The following is a 14,677-nucleotide window of genomic DNA, read 5'->3' as shown; positions in this document are numbered from 1 at the left end:
TGACGGTGCTCACTAACTGTGTTTCCAGCAAAGCTGAGTAAGAATTCCATCCATTTTTCAGCTCCCATTTTGTGGGTGAAGGCTAAGCCCATTTGCAAGGGTTGTTCATTCAAACCCACCATTTTCCATGCAGACCAAGGGATGCCCAAGCTTTCCACTCCTTGGCTAAACATACTGAGATTATTATATTTCTACACATCAGACCTCTGGTACCTGGAGGATAGACCTTGAAAGTAGAAGAATTTTAACTGTTTCTTTAAGAGCTCGGATGAGCCCTGTTATTTGAAGTCTCTGAGTAGTTATTCACTTCCTGGTGCTGGGGACGAAGCTGAGCTAAGCAGAGAGATCTGGTATAAAAAGTCACTTGCTCGGCAAATTCAAAGAACAGAGGCAGCTAACAGGAGAGTTTTGTATGGAGCTGAGAGAAAGCGTACGAGAGCCTTTCCTTCCAGGTTCAGCTCTACATCTGATTTTAAGATGACCAGTAATGGAACAGTGGTGGTGACCCACAGCAGATTTGCCACATTTTCTTTCCTGCCGAAACAAGAAGGGACTTCCTGGTGCAAGAAATGCAAGTTGGTGGCTGTGCCGGAGGAAAACATTCTTGGACTGGAGGGGCAAATAGAGGTGCTACTGAGAAGCAGAGGAGTTCCTAGACAGGTCTGGGAAGCAGCCGTACCGCCAGGTTCAAGGAAGAAAGGAACTGAATGCCAAAAAGTCAGGGAAACAAGAAATCAGAGAGGAGGCCTGGCAGGTCATAACCACCAGAGGCAAGAAATCACATCAGCATTCCTCACAGCTGGAGACAGATGAGGATGATGACCAGGAGGAATTCCACACAGCTAGATGTTTCCAATCAATACCAGGTCCTCCGTATGGAAACTATAGAAGATTCCTCTCAAGATCCAGCTGGTCCCAGGGAATGGAAAGATGTCCAGGACAACCGGTACGAAAATCAAGCATATCCACAAATAGTTCTCTAACTGTCCAAGAAAGACTGATGATCCTTGTTGGATATTTTGTACTCAGAAGAATTGAAAGATCATTCTGAAAGGGACAGATGGATAACAGGATGGTGTGCTGTCTTCTTGGAGCCAAGACACAAGACCTCACTCTAAGATTGGATAGGCTTCTGAAGTCAATGGTCAAGGATCCATTCATGATTATTCACTTCAGCACTAATGACACGGCATCATGGGACATCTCACAGATAATAGATGACTTCAGGGAACTTGGAAGTATCCTGAAGAAGAATAAACGTGAAACAATCTTCTCTGGGATCCTTCCTGTCCCACAAGTGAAGGAAGACAGAAGGTAGAAGATTCTGGAAATGAATCTAGCTAGATAAGTGGTGGAGGGTTGGAGATTTTGGTTTTGTGGTACATTGGTCGACCTTCTACAGGGAGAGGGAGCAGTATAGTTTGGACTGCCTCTACCAGTAGAAGGGGAACCAATCTCCTCAGCGGTAGTCTGGCTAGAGTAGCCAGGCGAGCATTAAACTAATAACAAAAGGGGAGAGTAAAAACAGGGGAAATATGAGCACTCATTTAGCACAGAATCAAGATGTTGAAAACAAAATTAATGAAGGAACCAGAGGATATGAAGAGAAACAATTCTTTAATTGCCCATACACCCTGTGCTAGGAACCAGGATAACAAACAAGATTGAATTGTAATTGCTTATTTATGAGCATAAATTCAATCTAGTTGGTATTACTGAAACCTGGTGGGATGATGTGTAAGACTGGAATATTAAAATCAGTGGTTATAACCTATTTAGGAAGGACTGAGTGGGCAAAAGGGAAGTGGCACTCTATGTCAAAAATGGCATTATTGGTTTCTGAGTCACTCATAACTCCAAAGAAAATCATCTTGAATGCCTATGAATCAATATTCTAATGCATAAAGCACAAGATGGAGTATTAGTTGGCATTTGCTACACACCACCAAATCAAAGTAGGGAACAGGGTGACCAGCTCCTTATGCCTCTAACCATAATGTGTAGGGGGGAAGCTGCGTGATCATGGGGGACTTCAATTTGAGTGACATATGCTGGAGGTCTCATGCTGCCAGTATTAAAATATTCTTGGAATTTCTAAATATTATAGATGACAGTTTGCTAAATGAAAAGCTGTTGCATCCAACATGGGGAAATTTATATTAGATTGACTCTTGACAGATAAAGAGGAACTGATCACAGAACTAAAAACTAATCATAGCTTAGGTACAAGCAATCATGACTTGATCATATTTACCATATGGAAGCAGAATAAAGTCCAGACCAGTAATATATATGCTTGGTGCTTTAACAGGGACAGTTTCACAAAGCTGAAAACAGTTATGATCCAGATCAACTGGAAGGAAGAATTTAATCAGAAAAATCTGAATCATAATTGGGAATTGTTTAAGAACATTTAACTAGATGCCCAAAAAGTCACAATCTCATAATCGAGGAAGGCCGTATTGATTAAAAAATTGACCTGGTTTAGAGGGGAAGTGAAGGTAAATATAAAAAATAAAAATATATAACAATGGAAGAAAGGGGATGTTGATAGTAATGAATATAAATCAGAAGCTAGGAACTATAGAAACTGATAAAGGAAGAAAAGGAACACAAAGAGAAATATATGACCATCAGAGTTTACGACAAGGAGGAGTTTTAAGGATACTGGGAAGAAGAACAATCCTGACAATTCTATTGGCCCATTACTGTATGGAAATGGTAGAATTATCAGTAATAATGCAGAAAGGAAGAAGTTTTAAATATCGATATCTATTCCGTATTTTGGAGGGAAAACAGATGATATAGTCTCATATGACGACGACAACACTCTTTCCATTCCAATAGAATCATAGAATCTCAGGGTTGGAAGGGACCTCAGGAGATCATCTAGTCCAACCCCCTGCTCAAAGCAGGACCAACCCCAACTAAATCATCCCATCCAGGGCTTTGTCAAGCCTGACCTTAAAGACCTCTAAGGAAGGAGATTCCACCACCTCCCTAGGTAACACATTCCAGTTCCTCACCACCCTACTAGTGAAAACGTTTTTCCTAATGTCCAACCTAAACCTCCCCCTCTGCAATTTGAGACCATTACTCCTTGTTCTGTCATCTTCTACCACTGAGAACAGTCTAGATCCATCCTCCTTGGAATCCCCTTTCAGGTAGTTGAAAGCAGCTATCAAATCCCCCCTCATTTTTCTCTTCTGCAGGCTAAACAATCCTAGTTCCCTCAGCCGCTCCTCATAAGGCATGTGCTCCAGACCCCTAATCATTTTTGTTGCCCTCTGCTGGACTCTCTCCAATTTATCCACATCCTTCTTGTAGTGTGGGGCCCAAAACTGGACACAGTACTCCAAATGAGGCTTCACCAGTGCTGAGTAGAGGAGAATGATCACATCCCTCGATCTGCTGGAAATGCCCCTACTTATACAACTCAAAATGCCATTAGCCTTCTTGGCAACAAGGGCACACTGCTGACTCATATTCAGCTTTTCGTCCACCGTAACCCCTAGGTCCTTTTCCGCAGAACTGCTGCCCAGCCATTCGGTCCCTAGACTGTAGCAGTGCATGGGATTCTGCCGTCCCAAGTGCAGGACTCTGCACTTGTCCTTGTTGAACCTCATCATATTTCTTTTGGCCCAATCCTCTAATTTGCCTAGGTCCCTTTGTATCCTATCCCTACCCTCCAGCGTATCAACCACTCCTCCCAGTTTAGTGTCATCTGCAAACTTGCTGAGGGTGCAGTCCACACCATCCTCCAGATCGTTAATGAAGATATTGAATAAAACCGGCTCCAGCACCGACCCTTGGGGCACTCCACTTGATACCGGCTGCCAACTAGACATGGAACCATTGATCACTACCCGTTGAGCCCGACCATCTAGCCAGTTTTCTATCCACCTTACCGTCCATTCATCCAGCCCATACTTCTTTAACTTGCTGGCAAGAATACTGTGGGAGACTGTATCAAAAGCTTTGCTAAAGTCCAGAAACAGCACATCCACTGCTTTCCCCTCATCCACAGAGCCGGTTATCTCATCATAGAAGGCAATTAGGTTAATCAGGCATGACTTGCCCTTGGTGAATCCATGCTGACTGTTCCTGATCACTTTCCCCTCCTTTAAGTGGTTCAAAATTGATTCTTTGAGGACCTGCTCCATGATTTTTCCAGGGACTGAGGTGAGACTGACTGGCCTGTAGTTCCCTGGATCTTCCTTCTTCCCTTTTTTAAAGATGGGCACTACATTAGCTTTTTTCCAGTCATCCGGGACCTCCCCCAATCGCCATGATTTTTCAGAGATAATGGCCAATGGCTCTGCAATCTCATCGGCCAACTCCTTTAGCACCCTCAGATGCAGCGCATCCGGCCCCATGGACTTGTGCTCGTCCAGCTTTTCTAAATAGTCCCGAACTACTACTTTCTCCACAGAGAGCTGGTAACCTCCTCCCCGTACCGTGCTGCAGAGTGCAGCTGTCTGGGAGCTGACCTTGTCTGTGAAGACAGAGGCAAAAAAAGCATTGAATACACTAGCTTTCTCCACATCCTCTGTCACTAGGTTCCCTCCCTCATTCAGCAAGGGGCCCACACTTTCCTTGACTTTCTTCTTGTTGCTAACATACCTGAAGAAACCCTTCTTGTTACTCCTAACATCTCCGGCTAGCTGCAATTCCAAGTGTGATTTGGCCTTCCTAATTTCACTCCTGCATGCATGAGCAATACTTTTATACTCCTCCCTGGTTATTTGTCCAATCTTCCACTTCTTGTAAGCTGTTTTTTTTTGTGTTTAAGACGAGCAAGGATTTCACTGTTAAGCCAAGCTGGTCGCCTGCCATATTTACTTTTCTTCCTACACATCGGGATGGTTTGTTCCTGCAACCTCAATAAGGATTCTTTAAAATACAGCCAGCTTTCCTCGACTCCTTTCCCCGTCATGTTATTCTCCCAGGGGACCTTGCCCATCAGTTCCCTGAGGGAGTCGAAGTCTCCTTTTCTGCAGTCCAGAGTCTCTGTTCTACTGCTCGCCTTTCTTCCTTGTGTCAGGATCCTGAACTCGACCATCTCATGGTCACTGCCTCCCAGGTTCCCATCCACTATTGCTTCCTCTACTATTTCTTCCCTGTTTGTGAGCAGCAGGTCAAGAAGAGCTTTTCCCCTAGTTGGTTCCTCCAGCACTTGCACCAGGAAATTGTCTCCTACACTTTCCAGAAACTTCCTGGATTGTCTGTGCACCGCTGTATTGCTCTCCCAGCAGATATCGGGGTGATTAAAGTCACCCATGAGAACCAGGGCCTGTGATCTAGCAACTTCTGTTAGTTGCTGGAAAAAAGCCTCGTCCACCTCATCCCCCTGGTCCGGTGGTCTGTAGCAGACTCCCACCACGACATCACCCTTGTTGTTCATACTTCTAAATTTAATCCAGAGACACTCAGGTTTTTCTGCAGTTTCATACTGGAGCTCTGAGCATACTGGTATCTCAGGAGGATGTTAAACAGCAACTACTATAGTTATACATTTGTAAATCAGCAAGTCCAGATGACATGCATCCAAGAGTTTTAAAAGATCCAGCTAAGGAACCCAATGGATAGTTAATGTTGATTTTCAATGTCTTGGAACATGGGGAAAGTTCCAAAAGAAAGAAAATGTGGCAATATTTTAAAAGGCTAAATGGGATGACTCAGATAATGATAGGCCTTATAAATGGGACTCATCATCAAGTGTGTGTGTTTCAAGTGGGGTCCCACAGGAATGTGTTCTTGGCCCTACACTATTTAACATTTTTTTCAATTACCTAGAAGAAAAAACAAAATCATCCCTGATAAGTTTGCAGATGACACAAAAATTGGAGGAGTGGTAAATAATGAAAAGGACTGGTCACTGATAGTTTTAATACAGCTACATGTAAATGTGTACAGCTAGAAACAAAGAATGTTGCCCATACATACAGGATGGAGAAACTCTATTTTGGGAAGCAGTGACTCTGAAAAAGAACTGAGCGTCATGGTGGATATTTGGGGGGAACATGAGCTCCCAGTGCAATGCTGTGGCCAAAAGGCCTAATGTAGCCCTACAATGTATAAACAGGGGAAATCATGAAGGATGATGATAAATTGAGAGGGTTCAGAGAACAGACACAAGAATGATTAAAGGATTAGAAAACCTGCCTTCTAGTGATAGACTCAACAACATTAACCTATTTAGTTTAACAAAGAGAAGCTTAAGGGGTGACTTGATTACAGTCTATAAATCTCTACATGGGGAACAAATATTTAATAATGGGTTCTTCAATCTAGCAGAGAAAGGTATTACATAACCCAATGGCTGGAAATTCAAGCTAAACAAATTCAGACTGGAAATAAGGCATACATTTTTAATGTTGAGAATAATTAACCATTAGAACATTGCACCAAGGGATTGGATGTTTTTATAAAAGATCTGCTCTGGGAATAATTTGGGGGACATTCTCTGGCCCATGTTATGTAGGAGCTCAGACTACATGAGCACAGTGGTCCCTTATGGTCTTGGAATCTATGAATCTATCATACTTGTTGGATTTTTTTATGCCACAGGGTGGAATTTACGTCCTCACGCTACTGGACACATTTGCAGCTGGGACTTCAATCCTGTTTGCTGTTTTAATGGAGGCAATTGGAGTTTCCTGGTTTTATGGTAAGTGCTTTTCTCTTGTTTTTTGTGATGACAAAAAGTCTTGTAAAATGTTGGCTGTCCCCATGATATGGTGGCCCACAGCTGTAAGTAATAATGGAAGTGTGCTGTATAGCAGAAATCAGAAGAGCAGCAGTTTTAATGCGGTGATCTTCATCTGATTTACAAATAGTGACACGAATTCATATGTTCTATGGCCAAATTTTGGAGCCTTGCACAAAGCCAAAATAAACTGCTTTGGGCTGAGGATCACTGTAGGGAGAGACTCCTCCCACTCTTCCCAAGGTGTTGCTGCTGTTAATACAGCCTGTGGGTTGCAATTGTGCCTCTAAACCATGCAGAATTTCAGGCCAGTAGATTAGCCTAGTTGCGGAGACACACACACTGCCCCTACCTCCCGCAGAACCTCTCTGCTACCCACAGGGAGCGTGGAATCTTTGTGGTCTCTCCATGACCTACACAATGAACACCTGGTGGCTTGACCCTATAGGCTTGTATTCATTTCTTCCTGGGCAGTTCTTGTCTGATTTAGTAATATAGTGCATGATGAAATACTCCTGTAGCACTGAATTTTGTTTTGTTATATGCTTCAACATATGATGCCTAGTGTATGAGCATATCCATCAATGAACTGGTGAACACTAGAAATAGGACATATATATTAACATGAGGTATTATGTAGCAGTTTAGTCTCTAATGGCAGTTAGGCACCTAACTGTCCTTTGCGCCTTTAAAAAGCTCCCTCTGTAAGCATCAATTACATATATTAACAAGGATATGATAAGCCAGGCTTGGGAGCTTTCCATAGACACTAAGGTCTGTGTGAGACTGTTCCGTAAATCCAAACAGCAATCTTTCCCAATTGACACACTTTGGTAATTCTGGGAGATTTTCAAATGTGCAAAAGGAAGTTAGGTGCCCAACTCCTGCTAAAAGTCAATGACAGCTGGGCACCTAACACCTGATTGCATGTCCCCCAAAAGGGATGCATACTGTGGGTCTGGAGGGGTGTAAGGAGCCTTCCATAAGGGCAAGGCACAGTGGGAATTTAGGGATAACTCTGTTCATATTATCCCGGGGGTGCACAGCACACTCCCTTGCAGGCCAGGCTTCAGGAGATATTCTGATGGCCACTGGAACTCCCTTCATGCCAGAGTGGCTTTGCACCAACCCCAATGCAATGATATGCCAGTATACCCTAAAGGAGAATAATGCTCATACAAAGTATGGGTCCAATTCTGCTCTCAGATGCATGCACACGGCTTCCATTTACCTCCTTGGCAGTTGCACAAACAATATCTGAAAGCAGAATTTGGCCATTCGTATTTTCTGCTCCCTCAAGTATTATAAATGCAGAATGGGGCATTAAAAATACAGGACAGTTACATAAGGAAGAAGAAACAGCAAAATTGATTTTTGCTTTCCCAGTGCAAAAATAACCAAACATTGGCAGCCAGCCACTGCTCATTCTCCTCCAAACCAATATGAATGCATTTAGGTGACCTTAGCCAGAAGAACAGCAACTGTATTTAGTTTACTAATATAATGGGACACTAAATCTGGATAGACCCAGTACTTAAATGACAGGAATTTTAAACCTGGTGTAATCTTGTGGAAAATGTCCTGTGTTGTATATGTCTGCCAAGAAACAGGTGTGTCAGTGATGAAACTGTTGGAAAGCCACTTGAAATCTAAGATAACCCTGAATGCTAATTGGATTGTAGCATCTACTATTTCTAAATGTACAACTCTTCCATCTCGTTCACTGCTTTACTGTATACACGTGATCAGTTGTATCAAATCGTCCTTATGTAGAGAATTTACATTACGTAAACTGATTTTTTTTCTGACATATTTTGCTTTGGAAAATGAATTCTTTCCTTTAGTGGACTGGGTTTCAGATGGATAAAAGCTTCTTCCAGCTTAAACTTCGCAAGTGGTGCTTGCCACTTTTTGGTTTCAGGTGTCAGTGTTTTTGCCTTAGCACTTTAGACTGTGTTTCATTCTGATTTGAGAAGACACAAGGAATTATCTGTCTTAGAAAGGGCCTGAACTCCTTTTTATATTGTTGGCATGCTTTTCTATTGCTAAAATTAGAGTTTTGATTGCCTCTTGTTTGTGAGGCAGCTAGGTTGCTCCACTGTGTATCAACAATAAAATGCCACTTATTACTGTATACTAATATGATTGTGTTTATATATGCAACATAATGATCCTGTACGATTAAGTGATGACAGAGTAGACTATTTTTCTTCCTGAAGAATGGAAATGAAAACTTAAACTGTATGTTACTTGGACTAATAGGATCCTATGTACACAGGGCTCAGTTTTGCCAATTATTTGATAGCAATGGGACTACTTGATAGTAAGATAATAAACATGAGTAAAGGTGGCAGAATCAGGCCTATATTTCTTCTGTTCAGCATGTGATGATCAATGGGGTTTTTTTTAACTCTCACAGCCATTGTTCCTGAAGCATCTCATGTCTTTTCAACCCAAAGGACTAAATTTTGGGGGCTGTTAAAGAGCTGGAGCCTTAAAATTCCACCTGTTTTGTAGGAGGTTGTTTCTTTTTAAAAAAAAAACCCTGAAACTCAATGTTTGTCCAATGCAAGGAAGAATTCCAGCTGAGAAATGGAGGGTACTTTAAAGCTCCATTGGTCACTGAATCATGCTGAACACTCTGGACAGAATTTGGTCTGTATTAGACATATCATATTCCTCATATGTAATGGAAATGATACTCTATTTCTCTTGGGAGGGACTATAACATGTCTTGATCTTGTCCCTGTCAAAGCTGATGAAATTATAACAACTTCCTTCTCTGAATAGCCAAATGTTCAAAGAAATTCTGGATTCTCCCTGGGGATTCCATAATGTAACTTGAAATGAGTGTGGGAAACTATATTATGTTATAAACCTCTGGCATGTTTTTGTCCTTAAATGATCTGCTAATGTCTATTTTCACAACTATACATTAGGCAGTGTAATTCATAATACAGTGTAATGGCCTGTTTTTATTCCCAACCACCTATTCCCAAATCACCTGGTGTATTGTTGTTGTTGCGAGTTTTTCAAGATTCTCCTGCAAATAACTAATGGTCCAACTGTGGATCAAAGCTCTGAATACAACTACAATTTGCCATGTTTTTTGTAATCTCATCTGTCATGTTTCTGGCCGACTTTTCAGCCAGCATAAATGTTGAAAACATGCTTCCAAATTACTTCCCCAATGATTAGTCTGTAAATAAATGCAGCTCAGTATTGAGCTCAGATATAAGGTGCATGTAACAATTCCATTTTTCCTCTTTTAAAATACAATGCACCATCCAGGTTCCTCCTTTAATGACTTTGAGGTTACTTTGCTTATTTTTAATTTCTGTTCTGCTTTCAAGCCAGTTGTGTCCCAGTTATTGAGGACACCATCTAGGAAGACTTTTTTTTTTCAGTTCTGTCAAAGGCAGTCTAAATATTTTGGCAATTCAGTAGACCACTCAAACGATAATCGTCTGAACAATGTGATATTAATAGTAAGCCAATCTCTTTGCTCCGCCACACACTTTAGGAATATATTGAATGTCCTAAGGGTCCCATAATAAAAAATTGTACTTGGGTAAATAGTTCTTACTCATGGCAAATAGTCCTGTTTTGACAGCATCAATTCAAACCATCTATCATACCTTAAGATAGTTGCCATTAAAAAGTCAATAACATTAATCAACCTAGAGACTTTATGTGATTCATCCAAGTATATACTGAGCTAGCTGTCCTGATTACTGGTGAAATGATTCTTCTTTTCCTGACAGTCATCTTATTTTCTTTTTAGAGAAAGTGCTTTATAGCTGTCATTGTATGCTTTATAAAGTTCTCAGGTACCCTTGCTACCCATTTACCTCCCTCGGCCATCATCTCATCCCACCTGCACACATCACTTTATTTTTCTAGTTAAACTCCCAAATGGAAACTTTTGGCAAGCAAGTGATCTGAAGGGGTGACGTCCACAATTGCTGCATCTAAGGAAAGCAAAGCATGTCAAACACACAATCTTCACAATGGTAATTCTGTCCGTCAGAGGTAGCGTAAATCTCACAGGTTATAATGCTGCTTTCTTATAAAACAATTACAGCCCTCGATTTTAGAGGAAACTGCTTTTTAAGAGAGGTAAATGTGTCAAAGAGAGGGATGCTCATACTCCAATTTGGCAGCTGAGGCATAAAAATAGCATTGTTTCTTTAGTGATGAAGAGTTATCTTCTGTTATTAAAATGAGATTTACTGTGCTTCACAAGAGCTAGGCTTGGATGAAGTCCACAAAGTAAATCATCCGAGCTCAGTCAGAATTCACTTACATGTTAGAACTTCTCCCTTTGCTCATCACATCTTTCCCTCTTCCCCCCCCCCCGCCCCCCATAATTGGGAAAATGGCTATTAATTTGTCTCAAACAGCTGATAAATGTTTTTACTGACACAATAAAACCTGTTGCTCTATAAAGAACAATTTATTGCAGCCCCAGGTGCTATTTAAATCATTGACTGATTAAATCTGGCATGGTCTTGACCACTTCTTGTTTTCTGATAGACCCCAGTTGCCTTAGTGACCCAGCTGGAACATTAGCTTAGCCCAAAGGCAAACTTGACATTTTGGCACAGACCAGAAATGTGGAAATATTTAGTTCAAGTAATACCTACGTCCATTAACTGTGAAGCTTTTGTTCCAAAGATTTTTTACGGGGGGGGGGGGGGGGGCGGGGAATTGGTTTGTTTTAGCAAGTAACGATACTTTAGTTGGCATTCAGTTTTCCTTCTGTTAACATAAAGGTATGCTTTGCTTGATACACATTCTGGGAAAAGCCCCTCCCACCCCAAATTAAAATCTGTTAATTAGCATCACTGCCAGGAAAAGCTCCATGTAGGGTTTACAAGTCACAATCCCTGTCACGGCATGTTTCTGTGAAGGAATAAGCTTAATATTTGTGAAAAATGAATTCCTGCTTCCATTCCTGCCTCGCATTTTCAGTTGCTTAGAATCTTCTCAAAAAAAAATCCTTTTGGGCTGAAGCTTTCCATACTTGGGCTCAACCCATAGGTGAGTTTGTTTGGAATGTTTGAGTTAAATGGGTTGAACCATTTGGATGATGGGGAGACAAATATTAGCTAGGAACTGACTTTCAACATGATACTTTTGTTCATGCACTCATCCTTTCACACATAGATACAGGAGTGCCACTGAACAGACTGCAAAAGAGGGAGGGGAAGCAATCAAAATGGGCCAAATGTGAGTGGCATTGTAATCCCATGTGCCAGGTCACACTGCCACTCACTCAAATTTGGCCCAGCCACCACTCCATCATACCAGCAGTGAAGGGAATCTGCCATTACACCACCCAGCTCCAGTCAGAGACTAGGAGGGTGTTGACCTCAGCTGGGCCCCTGGTGAGTTCAGATTCTCAAAAGTGGGGGGGAGGCATGCCCCCTTGTTTAAAAAGTGGTGGGGGACAGTGACTCTCCTTCCCCACCTCTGGCACCCATGCATAGATACCAGTACCACCAGGAATGAAACACCTCTACAAACATTCATGTGAACAAAAACAGTCACAGAAATAGTCATAGAAAAGCAAACACAAATGGTGCAAATGTGGCTGGAATGAATAGAAATTTGGAATTAATGAATAAATTGGGGAAAATGTTCTCCACTCTTCTCCCAGCTCTAACAGAAGTGTCAATTGTGGTGGCCTCCAAACCTTCCTACACTGGCTATTCATGCGCCCTACTGCTCCTTGCGCACCTCATGAGAGTACCTCCTAACCACAGTAGTTCTTCCGTGTTGTGCTGTTGGGTGACCACATGGCTGCAGCACCCAGCACCGTGCAGAGTTGGTTCCATAGTGCAATTTTAAAGAGAGCTCCTGTAGCATCCCCCTCCATCCTCCTTCCCTCATTGCTACTCATGTCAAGTGGTGGCTCAACTGTCTGATTGAAAAATTGCTACATCTCTCATTCTTCTGTTCTCTTCCTGCTTCCTAACACCTTGCTCCTGTACATGTGACAATCAAGTGCTTCCAACATGCAAATACAAATGTCCTCCCGATACTGTCCATATCTACACAAATAAAACCTCACCTAATATTTTTCCAAACAAAACCTATGAATACACATTTGGGGGAAAATGCACAAAGAGGGTAAACATGGTTGAATTAAATCAAGATCCAATTTTAAAGATTAAGTTTGCCTGCCATTCTTTGATCAGATATGCCATTTAAATTGTGACTGATGTATATCCTCTTTGCAATTCAAAAATAACTTTAATTTGTATAAAACATAAGGTTAAAAGAGTATGGAACATGACATATTCAACATAGCAAAATGAAATAGCAGATGTGATTGTGAGATATATATATATATATGTATATATATATAACTTTAGGATTCCAGATACTGAGAACTGATCATCATGTTTTGGACACCTACCTCTTTCAGGTAAGAGAAAACAGTTTATCTCCAGGGCCAATGGACTACACAGGGGTTTATGGAGGACTTGAGTGGTCTCTGAGCCTCATGCTGGCCCTTAGCACCAGGATGATTTACTCCCTAAATGCATAACGAAGCCATAAGCAAATCACACAGCAGAGCATTGTGCAGGGGCATCTGCAGTGTATGAAATTGCATCCTGACTAAATACAGTGGTCTTCATGCAGTTGAGATGAAAGCAGAATGCTATGTTAAAGGATAATTTTCAGTTACAGCTGGGATCTATTTGTCATATTTTTTACTAAGCTGTTCTTTTATGCCTATTAATTTGATTGCCATGTCCAGAACAACTATTTATGCAAGAACCATGCCAGTGGTCATAAGTGGAGTAACAAACCATTAGTGTGGACACACTGATAAAACAGCTTTGCTGTTTATGTATTTCAGAGGTTACACTGAAATTCTCTTCAGCACTAATGTATTTCTTTAGGGTCTTTGGTCATAAAACTTAAGTTCTTCATAACTGCTTTCCCAGTGAGAAACAGAGATGAAGTTCATGCTGGCAGTCATGTATTAAAAGTGATACAGATTCTCTCAACTGGTGATTAAATCAAATGTTGGGTTTATAATACCAAATCCTGCTCATGATTGCAACAGCCACCACTATGTAGGGTTCTCCCCCTCCCCCATGTGCCACGTTATAGAAGCACAAATGAAATTGGGTGAGTGGCTTTCAAGAAACGTGAAGAAAGCGAGCAATATATATTGATAAATATAGATAGATATACACGCCTGCTATGGAGGCCCCTTTTCAAAGCTGTTACTTGAAAACAAAAATACAGCATTAAAAAGAAGCATGTTGTTTGAAAGCTACTTTTAGAGGACTTAAATGATTTAATTCAGTAGAAATGGAAATGGAATTCTGGGTTGTTCTTTGCTTTGCAAAGGGAAGCCCTCTAAGACCGGGGTAAGCTTGGAGGTATTTTTAATATTATTTCTGAAGGATTTTTAACCAAAGTATCTTGGTCACATACTTCATGCTTGAACTGGGGGGCTAGTGGAAGAGAGAGTCCACACATACTCTTTTGAATTCAATTTGATTGTATTTGTGATGCTTTCTGTGAACTTTAAAGCACCAGAATTTGACTCTAAGGGTGCAATTCATCCCTTTGCAGAGAGCCTGTCATGTTAGTGTGCTTTGTTTGGGGTGATTTTCACCCTGTCTCCGTAGTATGATTAGGGAAATGTGAAACTCAAAGCAGTTCAGGGGGTCTGTTCAGATAAGCAGCCAGAAGTTCAAATGCTTCTGACCATCTTGGGTCTGCAAGACGGGGTGATAATCTCACATGTACAGGCACTCCCATTAGATTCCCTGAACTTTCCGCTTGCTGGACCAAAAGTACCATGCCAGTAGCACCTTTCTCCATTTCGTGTGGCTTTCTGCAGCGCTCTCACTTTGGCTCCAGTCTTGTCCCTGGAAACAAGGAGGTCATGTACAAAACTGAAATGTAATTTTTTAAAATTGAGAACCAAAATTTTCTGTG

At 41.4% G+C, this 14,677-nt stretch overlaps 1 protein-coding gene across 4 annotated transcripts in view; it reads left to right on the top strand.

The window, feature by feature from the left end:
• The window catches only part of SLC6A2 (solute carrier family 6 member 2), a 108,436-nt gene that overhangs the window by 71,686 nt on the left and 22,073 nt on the right, over window positions 1-14,677 (top strand). For all 4 annotated transcript variants that reach the window (XM_044987053.1, XM_044987056.1, XM_044987054.1 and 1 more), the window contains one exon: window positions 6,571-6,670. In XM_044987053.1, the coding sequence (XP_044842988.1) occupies window positions 6,571-6,670 (100 nt within the window). The remainder of the gene's footprint in view (window positions 1-6,570; window positions 6,671-14,677) is intronic.

This window comes from Mauremys mutica, chromosome 14, assembly GCF_020497125.1.
Source record: "Mauremys mutica isolate MM-2020 ecotype Southern chromosome 14, ASM2049712v1, whole genome shotgun sequence".
In the NCBI taxonomy this organism is placed as follows: Eukaryota; Metazoa; Chordata; order Testudines; family Geoemydidae; genus Mauremys; species Mauremys mutica.
The sequence above is the reverse complement of the archived record's forward strand: the minus strand, read 5'-3'. Positions and strand labels throughout refer to the sequence as shown.